General features: G+C 38.7%; 1 protein-coding gene across 1 annotated transcript; it reads left to right on the plus strand.

The window, feature by feature from the left end:
* The first annotated feature begins 645 nt into the window (after positions 1-645).
* Positions 646-7,850, plus strand: Cyp7a1 (cholesterol 7-alpha-monooxygenase). The gene is made up of 6 exons (XM_005066730.4): positions 646-725; positions 2,405-2,645; positions 3,347-3,933; positions 4,942-5,072; positions 6,687-6,862; positions 7,434-7,850. The coding sequence occupies exons 1-6, from the start codon at positions 646-648 to the stop codon at positions 7,731-7,733; spliced, it is 1,515 nt and encodes a 504-aa protein (XP_005066787.1). The 3' UTR covers positions 7,734-7,850.
* The last annotated feature ends 7,406 nt before the right edge of the window (positions 7,851-15,256 follow it).

Here is a 15,256-nt window from a genome sequence, read left to right on the forward strand (position 1 = left end):
GGCTACGTGGAAGATGAGATAGGGAGAAGGTTTTTTTTTGATGATGGCAAAATAACATGTCATAGTCCACACGAAACACCTGTGAAGTTGTAAACACACCTAGCAATCAAACAAGAAAATTGTCCCACCCTATTATCATTCTTTTGGATTGGTTGTGGCATATTTCTGGAAAATGATTTAAATTAATTCCTTCTAAAGGTAACAACACAAACAACCACTATCATGACGAAAAGCTTCTGCCTGTTTCAGTTTACATCATGCTCAATGTCTACAACAGACGTGCTCATCTTCAGAGTGTTTACCTCTGCTTTTTACACACATTGAAGCACAATGTGAGCTGCTGTCCCTGGGTCTGAATGTTATGTCAGCACACAAGGGACAGAGCTTCGGCTTATCAAGTATTGAAGCTCTCTGCTTGTTTTGGAGCCTCTTCTGATACTATGGACTTAGTTCAAGGCTGGGCAATACTATTTTTTTCTTTTTTCTAATAGGAGGACAAATAGTTAGTTGTTTGCTTTGGTCATCCAAGTTCAAGTTATTGGATCATGGTCCTATGTGTATAAAGAGTCTAGTTTGAGCCTTTCAGGGGCAGCCTTGCCTGGCTAAGCACAGACTCTCCTCTTGGGAGTTTTCCTGCTTTGCAAAATGATGACCATCTCTTTGATTTGGGGGATTGCTATGGTAGTGTGCTGTTGTATATGGGTTATCTTTGACAGAAGGAGAAGGTATGTCTTTTAGCTTATTTCTAGTGTTTTCACTATTATACAGTTCCAAAAAAATACTAGTACATTAGTATTTTTATTTAAAATTTAAAGCCATGCTTCTTTGACTAAACCTGACAAGATGTAGAGTTTCCCTTTGAATATCCACATACACTGATGGTAATGCTGATCTTGTTAAACATAACTAAAAAAATTATAAGTATTGATGCATGTTTGTGTGCACTTCTGTGGAGTACACCTAAGCTGGGAAGGGTGCATTTGGCAAGGGTGACGTTTGGAAAGGATCTTTCTCTCACAATAACTGGTTATGCATATGCTCTTCTGGGTTCTCTGTTACATCAACATTAAAATACAGGAATACCCTTGGCATATCTTTGGCAAGGTAGACTGTGTCTGCTGTCTTAGTTTTAATAACTTCTTTGCCTTTTGAGTTATTTGAATTTATGCCTGATCGTTTCCAGTTTTAGTTGTCTTAATGCTAAGAAAGGACAAATCAATTATATTTAGTTATTCTAACAAGAGATAACTAGTTTACGTTGAAAAATAAATTATCTTATAATTTCTAATAAAAACATTTAAGAGAGTTAGAAATCAGCGAATTATAGCTGATGATCTGCCAATGTTTACCTCACTCAACTTCATTTTAGATACTTTTTCAAGTGGGATTCCTATTCTCTTCAAATATCCGCACAGAATTATAGTCCCCTTCTTTCAGAGTGGGGGGAATCAAATGAAAGGTTTCATGTGTGCTAGGCAAGAGCACCACCGTTGAGCCACACCTCCAGACCCCACAATGCCAACATTTTTAAACTATGTAGAGTTTAAAAAACTTTAGTTCTGTAGCCTTTTCTATTAGCTGGTGTTTCATGTCTTCAAAGAAAAGGAAAACTGAAACATTTTAGACATATGGACAAATGATTCCTTGAACAAGTCTAAGCACTGATGATAGCTTCTTTTCTACAGTGAGATCAAGAATCTTGTTAGCCCTGTTGATACTTGTAGCCCTGTCACTTGGAAAAGCAATCAATTTTATGATCTAGAAAATAGAGCTTGCCTAAAGATCAGAGTGCAGAGCTAGTCACACTAGTCAGCCATACAGGTTAGGCAGTGGTGGCACATACCTTTAATCCCTGCAGCCACTCAAGTTACCCATAGAAGCTGGGTGGTGGTGGTGCACACCCTTAATATAAGGTGGAGCACACTTTAATGTAAGGTGGGTAGAGTCAGGAGTGCAGTGTATTCAGTCTGCAGTCACACTGAGAACAATATCACCCCAGTCTTGTTAGAGGTAAGAACTCTCTAGTGATTGGCTGCTTTGCTCTTCTGATCTTCAGTTTGAACTTCTGTCTCTGGGTTTTTATTATTCGTGCTGCAGACATAGACATAGCAAACAATTTAATGAGTGATTGATGAATGTAGATATGTATGTACATATTGTGCTGGATAGACTGTAGATGGGTTGGTGGATGGGTTGATGAGTGGGTAGATTTAGTAATCACCTTCACCAATATCTTAGTAGGCTAAAAAGCCCACTGTTTTAGTAAAAGAGTGGGGTATCCAACAAAGAAGTATCTATAAACTGTAGTTATGTGGTAGAAATAAGGGGTAGAAACCAGTAAAAATTCGGCTTATGTACAAATGCTAAACATGTAATTTCCTAAACCTCTCAATCTGTCTCACAGGAAAGCAGGTGAACCTCCTTTGGAGAATGGGTTGATTCCATACCTGGGCTGTGCTCTGAAATTTGGCTCTAATCCTCTTGAGTTCCTGAGAGCAAATCAAAGAAAGCACGGTCATGTTTTTACCTGCAAATTAATGGGGAAATATGTTCACTTCATCACAAACTCCTTGTCATACCATAAGGTGTTATGTCATGGAAAATACTTTGATTGGAAAAAATTTCATTACACTACTTCTGCAAAGGTAACTAGTTTTTACAGATTTTGCTTGTTTACTAGCCTGTTTATTTATTAGTTTATTTAGTTGTTCCAATGTTATTAGATTGTAGGATAAAGGGAACATAAAATCAGGAAGTCTCTTGGTACTAAGCATTAAAAAGTCAAGGTAAATGTGAATTTGTGATTGATGATGACATACACAAATTAAGCACTTTGTAAGTACTTTCTGAGCCAGAAGACACTACAGGAAGGCACAGACTCATAACATCCATGCTGCCATCTACACAACACTCAGAGCACTCAATTACCACATCATGCACACGAACTCGTTCGTTAAGAAGTCGACAGTATATTTAAGCATCATTCAGATGTTATCAAGAATCTCTATTCTAGAGAAAACAACACTTAGCTGAATTTTTACAAGAAAATATTAGACATGGTCTCTGTCTTAAGTAGATTAAAGTCTGGCTAAAGTGCATCTGCAGAGAACAAAAGGTAAAGATAAAATCAATGGCCCATTAGTCCAGAGAAGCTTACCTGAAAATCTGGGATTTAAACTTGACCTTAAAGGAAGAGTATGTCTTAAGTTTGACTTTGAAAAATGTTATGAAATTGTATTGGGAAGGCTAGACAGAGAAGTATGAATATACTTTAATCCATCTTCCAGCCATTTCCTAACACCCAGGTTTAGCTGCTCCCCCTCTGACGAATTTCATTTTCTACCAGGCATTTGGACACAGAAGCATTGACCCAAATGATGGAAATACCACAGAAAACATAAACAACACTTTTACCAAGACCCTCCAGGGAGATGCTTTGCATTCACTCTCTGAAGCCATGATGCAAAACCTTCAATTTGTTCTGAGGCCTCCTGATCTTCCTAAATCAAAGAGTGATGCCTGGGTCACCGAAGGGATGTATGCCTTCTGCTACCGAGTGATGTTTGAAGCTGGATATCTAACTCTGTTTGGCAGGGATACTTCAAAGCCAGACACACAAAGAGTGCTTATCCTGAACAACCTTAACAGCTTCAAGCAATTTGATCAAGTCTTTCCGGCGTTGGTGGCAGGCCTCCCTATTCACTTGTTCAAGGCGGCACATAAGGCCCGGGAACAGCTGGCTGAGGGCTTGAAGCATGAGAACCTCTCTGTGAGGGACCAGGTCTCGGAACTGATACGTCTACGCATGTTTCTCAATGACACTCTCTCTACCTTTGATGACATGGAGAAGGCCAAGACACACCTCGCTATCCTCTGGGCCTCTCAGGCAAACACTATTCCTGCAACCTTCTGGAGCTTATTTCAAATGATCAGGTGGATAGCAATTTGAGTGTTTATTCTTCATAGTGACAGAAATTAACAATTTTTAATAAACCCCCCAAAAGACTAGCAGAGCTTTCTTTGCTGTTGGTCAAGAATGTGATACTCAGTGCCTGTGTTTGACATATATATATAACAAAAGTAGCATTTTGTAAGAATATAGTCTCACCAGAAAGGGATGTCCCAGAAGCCGCAGAACTTAGATCTGCTGGCACTTGTCATTAAAGGTCCCCTTGCCCAGTCTTGCTTTTAACTCCATAGTGTTCTTCTTAGTGTCAAGTTAAATCTATGACTGCAGTCTTCATCACAACTTTAAATAATGACTGACTTGTCAATGTGGTAAGTGCAGAGGCCACACCTTACTAGTTTGAACATTCCTGTTTTCCTGCGGCCTCACAGATTTACAGCAGAGTTGCAACATCAATTTCATATTACCTATGAACTACAACCATATTTTAAGTTCAACAACTACTTGTTAGTAACATTTCTGAGGCTCAGTTCACTTTAACCAGATAAAGGAGATTTCAAACAGCTGCCAACAAATTTCCATGCACTGAATGGAAGTATTCTTTATCGCACAGTTCAAAAATAATAACATAAATATTCTGAAGCTGTGGTATGAATTTAAAGAGTAAATTTGAATTTCTACTTGGGAATTCACCAATACCCTGTAATTGTATGTTAGAGGAAGTATTCGGAATGAATTACTCTACTCATCACACGAATGTCTAGCCCTTATTAGAATCATTGGTTTATAGAGATCTGACCAAAGCTTTGCTTTTACATAGCAACGCCCCTTTAATGCTTCTTCATAAATTCAAGGACATGAATCCAGTTCAGAATACAGTACAAGTAAATGACAATGCCCTTTGCATGTTCCTGGAACCACTTCCCTTTTCATGCTCCCATGCTAACGCGATCACCTCATTAAAAGAAATGGAGTTCTTATTTACTTGCAGCTCTCTGAATAAGGCAATATCTTCCATATGTCTCTTTTCATAGGAGTCCTGACGCATTGAGAGCAGCCTCTGAAGAAGTGAATGGAGCATTACAGAGTGCTGGTCAAAAGCTCAGCTCTGAAGGGAATGCAATTTATTTGGATCAAATACAACTGAACAACCTGCCAGTACTAGGTGTGTTCCCTATGCTATCCCTCACTAACATGTCACTAGTAACAATGCTCAACATATAATGAATGTACTATATTCTTGATATTTTTGCAACGCTGCAACAGTCTAATAACTAGGGTCATCTTCATTTTTTCTAACAAACAAGGAACTGAGACCCAGAGCGTGGGACAGTGGCAACCCTGGCATAGAACATTTGATACTCAGTTGCTCTAGGTCCTTGGCCTCCTTTCTTAGTCCTCCAAAACCACAAACCCAGGGTTAAGGAAGCATGGAATTAATGTGAACAAAGCAACACCATTGGTTTGGGCGATGAGACTGAGGCTTTTCTTCCTTTGTTTCTGTATTTTCTAGAATGCAGTAGTACCATGTATTACAGTAAAACAGCCATATTTTTGTGTCCTGTTCTGTAAAGGACAGAAGCCCCCATATGCTTTGAGGGCAGTTTAGTTTATTAGAAGCAACAGAGCCTAGATTCAGCACTGCCTGGTTTGGGACCTCCCTTTAGACACCTCCCTTTTCTCACCTGTAAATAAAGGCTAAGTAAGCATTTGTGACTGCATACTCAGTCATGGCCTGAATCCTGGGAACAAGGCAGCTAGCAGCTAGAGGCTGGAAAACAGGACTGGACCTCAGCAGCTCTACTGCATTACTTCCCCTAGAAGCAGGGTGTGGCTACACAAAACCAGACAGATAATGTATGGCTGAATGTAGATTCATGAAATGCTTGGAAAGACATTTACTTATCAGTATGTTTAATTCCCAAAATGGTCAGCAACAATTCACACAAAATTGATTATAAGTTTTTTCAATTTGCTTAGCTGTTTAGTGTCCAGTAGAAATAAGATTACTATTCTATAAAGTGACAGATGTTCATCTAGTTCCCATTGATGGTGAAGAACATTATGTCATCCCAAAAGATCGTTAACTTAGATCGTGGTTCTCTACCTTCCTGATGTTGTGTGACCCCCAACTGTGAAATTATTTTCATTGCTACTTCACAACTATAATTTTGCTTCTGTCATGAATCATAAAGCAAATATCTGTGTTTTCTGATGGTCTTAGGTGACCCCTGTGAAAGGGTCATTTGACTCTACCCCCTACATGGGTTGTGATCCACAGGTTGAGAAGCACTGACTTAGATTCTCAGATTGCAAGTAGAGCAGCAGAATTTCGAAGAACAGCAGTGGCGACAGAAGCTGCTTTGGGCAGTTGTCATTTGTTAGCTTTCATTGGCTCATTTTGTATACAGATTGTCGGAAGTATTTCAGACTTTATGTTATGTAGCCTTTAGAGGCAACAGTTCAGGACTGGAGAGATGGCTCAAGGGTTAAGAGCACTGGCTGTTTTTTCAGAGGACCCATGTTTGACTCACAGCACACACATGGTGGCTCACAGCCATCATGACTCCTGTTCCAAAGGATCTGATGTCTTCTTCTGACCTCTGCAGACACCAGGCATGCATACATGCAGGCAAAATACCCATCAATATAAAAATAAATAACTGGGAAATATGCAAATTCTTTAATATGCAAATTCTTCTCTCCCCAACTGCCATTTCCCATGCTCCACCCTCATCCCTTCCCTCCTCTCTTACTTCTTTTGTTTGGAATTCTTTAGATAGCATCATCAAGGAGGCTCTGAGGCTTTCCAGTGCATCCTTGAATATCCGGACTGCTAAGGAGGATTTCACTCTGCACCTTGAGGATGGCTCCTATAACATCCGAAAAGACGACATCATCGCTCTTTATCCACAGTTAATGCATTTGGATCCTGCAATCTACCCAGACCCTCTGGTAAGTTTTTCTGCTCATCAAAGTTATGTATCGAGGTGACAGTCACCCAGGAATGTATTTGTAATTACAGCTTTGATTTGATCATTAAAGTGAAGCCATAGGGATTGTCCCTCTTTATTGCGGCAAATATTCATGTTTTGGAAACTTTGGGTAGAGGCAAGAGTTTTGAACTTTTACACCTAATATTCATTTCATAGTTTCTGCTAGACTATGTTTTCAGTCATAACAAAACTACCACCTTTTTTCCCCCTCACAAAGTACCCTCTCCCAAATTTACACTAATGGAGGGTAATGCATTTGACTTGATCCTTAGAGTAGTTGTTTAGAGCCATTTTGCTTCTTTTGTCTAACTGAAGAATTAGTCTACAGGTAGAACAGGAGGTCCCTAGAGCTTCTTGGTCCACCAGCTCTTCATAAGCTCTTTCCAGTATCACCTGGTTCAGTGCTTGGTGTTTGCTAACTTGTAGAGGATGGATTTATTAGTAGAAAATTACTCTTTGGATCCTCCAGGTCAAGAAGGCAACAACTTTCTATCATAATAGCTCATTGGCTTCTTGTCTCTTTGTTGCAGACTTTTAAATATGATCGATACCTGGATGAGAACAAGAAGGCAAAGACCTCCTTCTATAGCAATGGAAACAAACTAAAGTATTTCTATATGCCATTTGGATCCGGAGCTACAATATGCCCTGGGAGACTATTTGCTGTCCAAGAAATCAAGCAATTTTTGATTCTGATGCTTTCATACTTTGAACTGGAGCTTGTGGAGAGTCATGTCAAGTGTCCTCCTCTAGACCAGTCCAGGGCAGGCTTGGGGATTTTGCCACCATTAAATGATATTGAGTTTAAATATAAACTGAAACATCTGTGACATGTGGTTGGAAGAAGAGGACACTGGATGATGTTGCTGGACTGCAGCGAGTCTCACTAAACAAGCCCTTGGGACAAATGCTCTCCTTTGCTTCCCAGCAACTGACTGTGCCTAGGAAAAGAACTGGTACCCCCGGCACCACTCTCTGTTCTCACTGCCTGAGTTCCTGGGTGTTCAGATAGCTGAGGTCAGAGTTTCACCACTCTTAGAAGCAATGTCTTTTGTTTTTATTTTCAAAATGAAGATACTCCAATTGGCAGATTTTTTTTCCTAAGGAAATTGCTTCATACTTTTATGAAAACTGATTAATTATGAAAAGGCTTCAAATTCACGTTTTAGTGAAACTGTTATTTTTTTCACTAGTGAAGTTCTTCATGTGTGAACATATACTATAAAAACATTTTAAGGGATCATATCATGCTTTGCATAAAGGGAAAGGAAAATATTATTCAACTTTTTTTTTTGGTTTTTCTAGACAGGGTTTCTCTGTGTAGCTTTGGAGCCTATCCTGGCACTCACTCTGTAGAGCAGGCTTGGTCTTGAACTCACAGAGATCTGCCTGCCTTTGCCTTCCGAGTGCTGGGATTAAAGTCGTGCGTCACCAATGCCTGGCTATTTAACTTTTTCGATGTCTAGTGGTGAGAGCTTTGAAAATGATGCTACTGTGTTGGGAATACTATGGGAAATTTTGATGCTTCGCTGTTACATTTAAATTTATTGCTGCTGGAAATTGTCACCCCAGTTTTCAATTGCCCCTCTCTCTCCCTTTTAATATTCACACTGATGAGCAGAGTTTTTTAGAGATTAAAAAGACCTCCCCAGAGCCCTGTCTCTGATGTTTTTAAGCCTTTAATCTCAGTACTCAGGAGGCAGAGGCAGGCAGAGCTCTGTGAGTTCGAGGCCAGCCTGATCTACAGATCGAGTTCCAGGCAAGCCGGGGCTACAGAATGAGACCTTGTCACTAAAAGAAATAAATAAGGTCAATTTTATGTCACAACTGATTATGAATCATTGTAAAGGATAAATTGAAAAAAAAGAACTCCACGGGAATGACCATTTAAATGGTCTATTTTAGCTAAAATTAACTATGAATTATGTGGAGTTCATTAAGTGTATGTTGACGTTATATGTTCCTTTAAAATGTCTTATGTTTTATCTCTGAATGTCTTGTAGATGGAGAGCAATAATAGTGTTTAAATACTGAGTCAATAAGGTTTTATCTATGTACTTTAAGAGCATTATTAGCTGTGTCATTTTTACTGATATATCTAATATATTTATATGTAAATTATATTTATCTTTTATCTTATACTACAAATATAAGTAAATATTTTAAAACCAGTAACTTTAAAATTACCTACCTTTCAGAAATGAAAATAAGAACATTTGTGCTTTAACCTTTGAAATAGAATGTTTATTCATCCACTGATAAGTTAAAATAATTTTATCTGATTTGTTTCAAGAAACTCAAAAATATTCAAAGTAATCATGCACTCAAAGGTCTTCGTAAGGTTACAGAAAATTCAATAAAATCTTTTTTGTGTAGGGACTGAGTCAGGGTCTAGAAGATGCTTGGCAGGTACTCCAGTAGTGAGCTGGATCCAGAAGATTCCTTAAACTTTAAAATCTTAACACTAAGTATTATCACAGAGTTATTACCTAAGTAGAATATTTTTCCTTTCCTTTTCAATTGACAGAGTCCCACAGCAACACAGCTGGCTGTAACTCTTCACATAGCTTGCGCAGGCTTTGAACTCACTGTACTCCTGCCTTTCCTTTTCTAGGAAATTATTTTCCACATCAAGAAAATTTAATTGTTCCGATGAGGTATAGAGTAACAAATTTCTGTTATATATTCATCTGTATTAAACTGAATTCCTAATGTGTTTTTCAAATTAGTTTTATGACTCTCTGAATTGAATGCATTCACACACCTCTTTATGGCTTTTTAAAAGTGTATTTTTCATACACAAAATGATGAGTGTCACAATGATGTTTTGTTTCCATGTCCTAAGCCTTGTGCAGTGATGGTTGGCAATTGGTAGCCCACAGACCAAAGTTACTTTTCCTGTTTTTGTGCAGTCAAAGTGTTAAGAATGGTTTTTAAATTTTAAATGCTTAGAAAAAAGCAAAAGACTATTTAGTTTCATGTGTGAAGTATATAAAATGCAGATTGGCACACCCATGAATAAATTATTATTGGAGTACCATATGCCTACTTTGCATTATGTATATGATTCCCATTTTGGTGTGAATATTTGCGTGGTATGTATTTGTGTAGAGGCATGTGTGTTGTGATGTGTGTACACATATATATGTGTGCAAGTGTGTGGAGGCCCAAGATGGATACCGAGTACTTTCCTTCATTGCTCCCACCTTATATTGAGCAGGGTTACTTCCTTGAATCAGAGTTCAATGCATAGACTGGTATAGTGAGTCAGCTTATCCCAGTGCCCCGTCTGTGCCTCATGAGCACGGAGCCCTGATATGCAGGAGGCTACCACACCCTCTTGGCATTTACTCGGGTGCAAGTACTTTGCCTGCTGGGCCCAGTGTCTACAGTTTCTTGTTATGAAACGGAAAAGTCAGGAAGCTGCAGAAGAGACAAGGACACAGAGTTTAGCATTTCAAAACCAGTTTCTTCACAGAAAAAACAAACATAGAAACCAAGAACAAAACAAGACAAACCTAAAAAGTCAAAGACAAAAGCTTCTAAGTATTTTCCAATTCTAACTGTATAACAAACCCCCATATGGTACTGTCAAATGACAATTTTATTAACTTAAAAATGTACCAGTATCCAGGGGCTGGAGAGATGGTTCAGTGGTTAAGAGCACTGACTGTTCTTCCAGAGGACCCTGGTTCAGTTCTCAGCACCCACGTGGCATCTAGCAGCTGTCTATAACTCAAATTCCAGAAGATCTGACACTCACATCAATGCACATAAAATTATATAAATTATTAAAAATGTACTAGTGTCTGGAAAAATTTAAATACATGAGGGGAATTCATTGAAAAGGTGTGAATATAATTTGAAATAATCTTAATTTAGTAATTAAAGACTACACCATTCAATTTGAAAAATTATTTGAATAAGGAATCTACATTAAAAGCAATTCTTCACGTTATATAAGTATGTGTTAAAATATCATAATAAATCCTATTTTATACAAACTAAATATAATTAATAACAATATTATAATAGCCTAGTGTAAGGTAAAATGGGAATGAGACAAACCAAGGTGAAACTTTCCAGTGTAGACTCCAAATGTGCACATGGCACATGTGTTATCCCACAGTCTCCGCTGGATTCCACATTTGTCATTGCATAGTCTCCACTGGACTCCACATGTACACATGGTTCATGTGTCATCTCATAGTTTCCACTGGACTCTACATATACACATGGCACATGTGCCATCTCATAGTCTCCAGTGGACTCCACATGTACACATGGTTCATGTGTCATCTCATAGTCTCCACACTGATGCTCATGTTCCTATCACCTGCGTATGTCACACAAGAAGGAGAGTGTAGGAAGGTGAATCATTGGCATTCCATCCCAATGTTATGACAAATGGCAGAGCTGTGAGAATTGGTACCAAGGTTACTATGCCTCAAAGCCAAGATTTGCAGGAGGCCCAGATAGCAGACTGTCTTAATTCATATCAGTAAAAAGATAAGCCACAATAAACCCAATCTATGAAGTCATTCCTGTTCCCAGGTCTCCACTGGCTGGGAAAATCACTCAGTCAAAGAGTATGGGCACTTTAGCCTGGGTTTACTTGGTCAAGGGGGATAGGGAGGTGTCTGAAGGTTCTGAGACCCAAGGCTGTCACATGTCAACTATGTCTTGTCCTCACCTCACCTCAGACAACAGCAAGGCTCTCTGACCACTGACAGAACAACATGGACTGCTTCTTGAGCAGTCTTGTGATGTTCTTAGAGTTGTGGTTATGCATAGTTTAGACAGGAAAATCAGCTTTAGCTTTGGTCTCAGTAATGGATGGCATTAGTACTGGAGCTTCTCCCGAAGGCTTTCTCCATGCATACTAATTGTTAGTAACCCAGTCCTGATGCAGTGGTAAAACTCCTCAGACCTTCTCACCCCACCTACAGTCATGTAGTCCAGATCTCACTTTCGTTAGAAGCTAATATTTGGTAAACAGAAAAGTGATTGTGTTTAAAATTTTTCACAGTGCAAAAATAGGGCATGCGGAGCTCTAGAAATCACTTATTTGTCCATTACATGATATGTGCACTGAGCTAACTGTGCATTTACCAAAACATAGTTCACCCTCCAGATAACAGGTTTTAGACTTCCAAAACTCTGCTTATTTATAAGTGTATCTGTGAAAAAAAAAGAATTAAAAACAAGTAATGCCTAGAAATACTTCCATTACTACATTTGTATAAAAGCTTCTACCTTTCTTGTGGGGCATCAGATGTAGGGCTCAACTCACTCTAGGCAAGTGCTTGATCACTGGGATCTAGTTTCAGTCCCAAAGACTCACTTTTGCTAAAATAGGTGAGTGCACACAGTCTATGGTGTCAACTTTATTTGAAAGAGCCTTTCCCCCATTCAGTGCTATCTAGTAAGCAGGAGTAATTCAATTAGACTATAGATCTGACAACACTTATCATTGATCAAACAAGTGGCCTTTACAATTTATGAGCACTTGTGTGAATCTGACAGAGAAATTTTTTAATTTAAATTAGCAACCTGACAGAGAAAATTAACTTTGTAAAAAAGTTAAAAAACACAATGAGCCACAAATAAATCATATCTGGACATCTGTGTGTTTAAATGCTATATGTGGTGAGATTTTATCTTGTATATGTGATCAGATAAAATAACTCCTGACAGAAACTGTAAGGAAACCAACTGAATGTTTGGCCTGATGACTGATGTTGTACGGTTTATGTTAAATGTATATCCTTTTAATCAATGAATAAAGCATTAAAAAGTGAAAAAAAAACCACAATGAGCCTCCACTTTGACCTAGATTGACCAGTTGTTTGTATTTCGTTTTCTTTCGGTCATGCTTGCTTTCATTCAGGTGGTTTGAGAAGTGATGTTGGTGAGGTTTTCTTCGATGATTTTTGTGGTTTCAAATTTACAGTTTGTCATCTTGAATCTGGCTTATTGGGTCTTTTGGAGTGAGCAGGGGTGGGGAGCTGGCAAGGGAGCTGATGAGTTTGACTATCGTCTGCCCCACCAGCATCAACGTGACACTGAAACACAGCCCTCAGCTTCTCTGCCAAGAAAAGCAGTGAAATCAATTAAACCCAGATGGACCAGAACCTTGTCTTACCAGCTTGAAATAAAGAGGAAGGGGTGTGTGTGTGTGTGTGTGTGTGTGTGTGTGTGTGTGTGTGTGTGTGTGTGTGAGTGAGTGTGTATGGACAATGTTCCCCTGAATGATTCTGAGAAGATCCAGGAGAGAGTGTTTGGATGGTGTCTCTGAAACTGGAATTCAAGCCATGTCATCTGTCACTTACAGAAGCCAAAGAACAGAGACAGCAAGCATATCTTTTTTTATTTTTTATTGGTTTTTATTTATTTATTTTTTATATTTAAATTTAAATTAGAAACAAGGTTGCTTCACATGTCAATTCCAGGTCCCTCTCCATTTCCCTCTCCTCCTCCCATACCCTCCCACCCCCCAATATCCCCTCATTTCCCCATGGAGGGTGAGGCCCTCCTTGGGGGTGTCCATAGTCTGTCATTTCATCCATGACAGGGCCTAGACCCTCCCCCAAGAGTTCAGGGTGACAGTGCATCTCTCATTTTTGGATGGGAGTCCAATGTAAAGAGAAGCCTTCCCGCCAGCCTGGTTCCAGAGCCGCATCAGTCCCAAATAAACACACAGGAGGCTATATTAATTATGAAGCTGTTGGCCTTGCTTGTTTCTTACTGTCTAGCTCTGACTTAAGTATTTATCCCATAATTGTTAATCTAAGTATTTCTCTTACCGGAGAATTTTCCGGGCTTCCTACCCCATGGCGGTTACATCTTGACTTCTTGTGTTTGTCCTACCCAGAGTCTTCCTCGACTCCTAGTCCCACCTATCTTGCTTCCCTATTGTCCAACAATGCTTTATGGACATATACACAGGACTTCCCCAACATCTCCTCTTTTCTGTTTAAACAAAAAGAAAGGTCTTAACTTTAACATAGTCAAATTATATATAAAAGAGCAGTTATCAAGTAAGAATACAGTTACAATATTTTGTCTATCAACATTTAGCAAGATTTAAAGAAAGCATCATCTATTCCATCCTTGTGAGTTCAAAGTTGTATATGCAGCTTATATTTTATCATAACTAAGGAAAACTATAATTATAACTATCTGCCTTCAACTCTATCAAAGACCACAGCAGGATAATATATAAACAATAGAATTGACAGAGACATCTTACTGCCTGGACAGTCACCCGAAGTTCCTCTGTAATGTTGGGGCATCCATAGGCCACAATGTGTCCAGAAGATTTCTCAGCAAAGCAGGAAATTTCAAACTGTCCATCTGCATAGGCAGTCTGTCAGTCATTTTTCTGTGTCCTGCAGAAAGTCTGGTAGACTTTTCCATGAAGCAGGAACCCTGAAGGACTGTTTGAGTTCAGCAGTCACTTTCCTGTGGGTCCTGCATGTCCAGTTTATACAGCAACAATCAAACAGTCTAGTCAAGAGCAGTTTCTTGCCCAAATGGCTAATCTTGCCATGTTGAAAGCAAACTCCATGATGAGTTTCTTTGATGCCCATTTCAGACGTAATTGGTGCTGCCAGGAGCAGACATTTCTCATTGTCAAGAAAAACCCTAAACCATTTTAAATGCCATTTTCTGAACGTCTTTGAAAGGTTTGAAGACTGTCTATCTCAAATATATCTCTGTATATCTAGAAAACCTAGCTTACGTAACTATAAATTCTGATTATTATAAGTAACTATCTATAGTCTGTATTGAATTATGCATTATGTTTTAAAAGATCAGTATAAGCACAATACTTAATCAAGAGGAGAAATACACACATCACAAAATTGACCTTGAATTTGTATCAATAAATGAAAAACCATACCAATACAAAGTACTCATTTCCATACCATAATCCCATTTTTCCTTTAAAAAGAGATTGGTTGTGATCATTAACCAATTATAAACAACCCCATTCAAATGAAAACAAAGATTTATAAACAAGATGGGAATTAGGACGTCACTCATTCCAAATTGCTTCGTGCTGGAAGGGGGCGCTGTTCATACCATGGGGATCATAACAAAACTCAGAAACCTGTAAAGTCCTTATTTTCAGTCTGTAAAGTTGTATCATCTTAGCTGTTTTAGATGTTGAATCACTTGGGCCATTGCTTCCAGGAGTCTTGGTTCATCAAACCACAGAAGCCTGGAAGGAATCCTCAGCTTTTCATTGTCTGTAGAAACATAAACAAAAACTCCTTTCCCAAGTAACATATCCTTATACTTAAATTTTGAAGTCAAGGCATTTTCAAAAGATAGAAGTTGAATTAAT

This window comes from Mesocricetus auratus, unplaced genomic scaffold, assembly GCF_017639785.1.
Source record: "Mesocricetus auratus isolate SY011 unplaced genomic scaffold, BCM_Maur_2.0 Super-Scaffold_6730, whole genome shotgun sequence".
Classification (NCBI taxonomy): domain Eukaryota; kingdom Metazoa; phylum Chordata; class Mammalia; order Rodentia; family Cricetidae; genus Mesocricetus; species Mesocricetus auratus.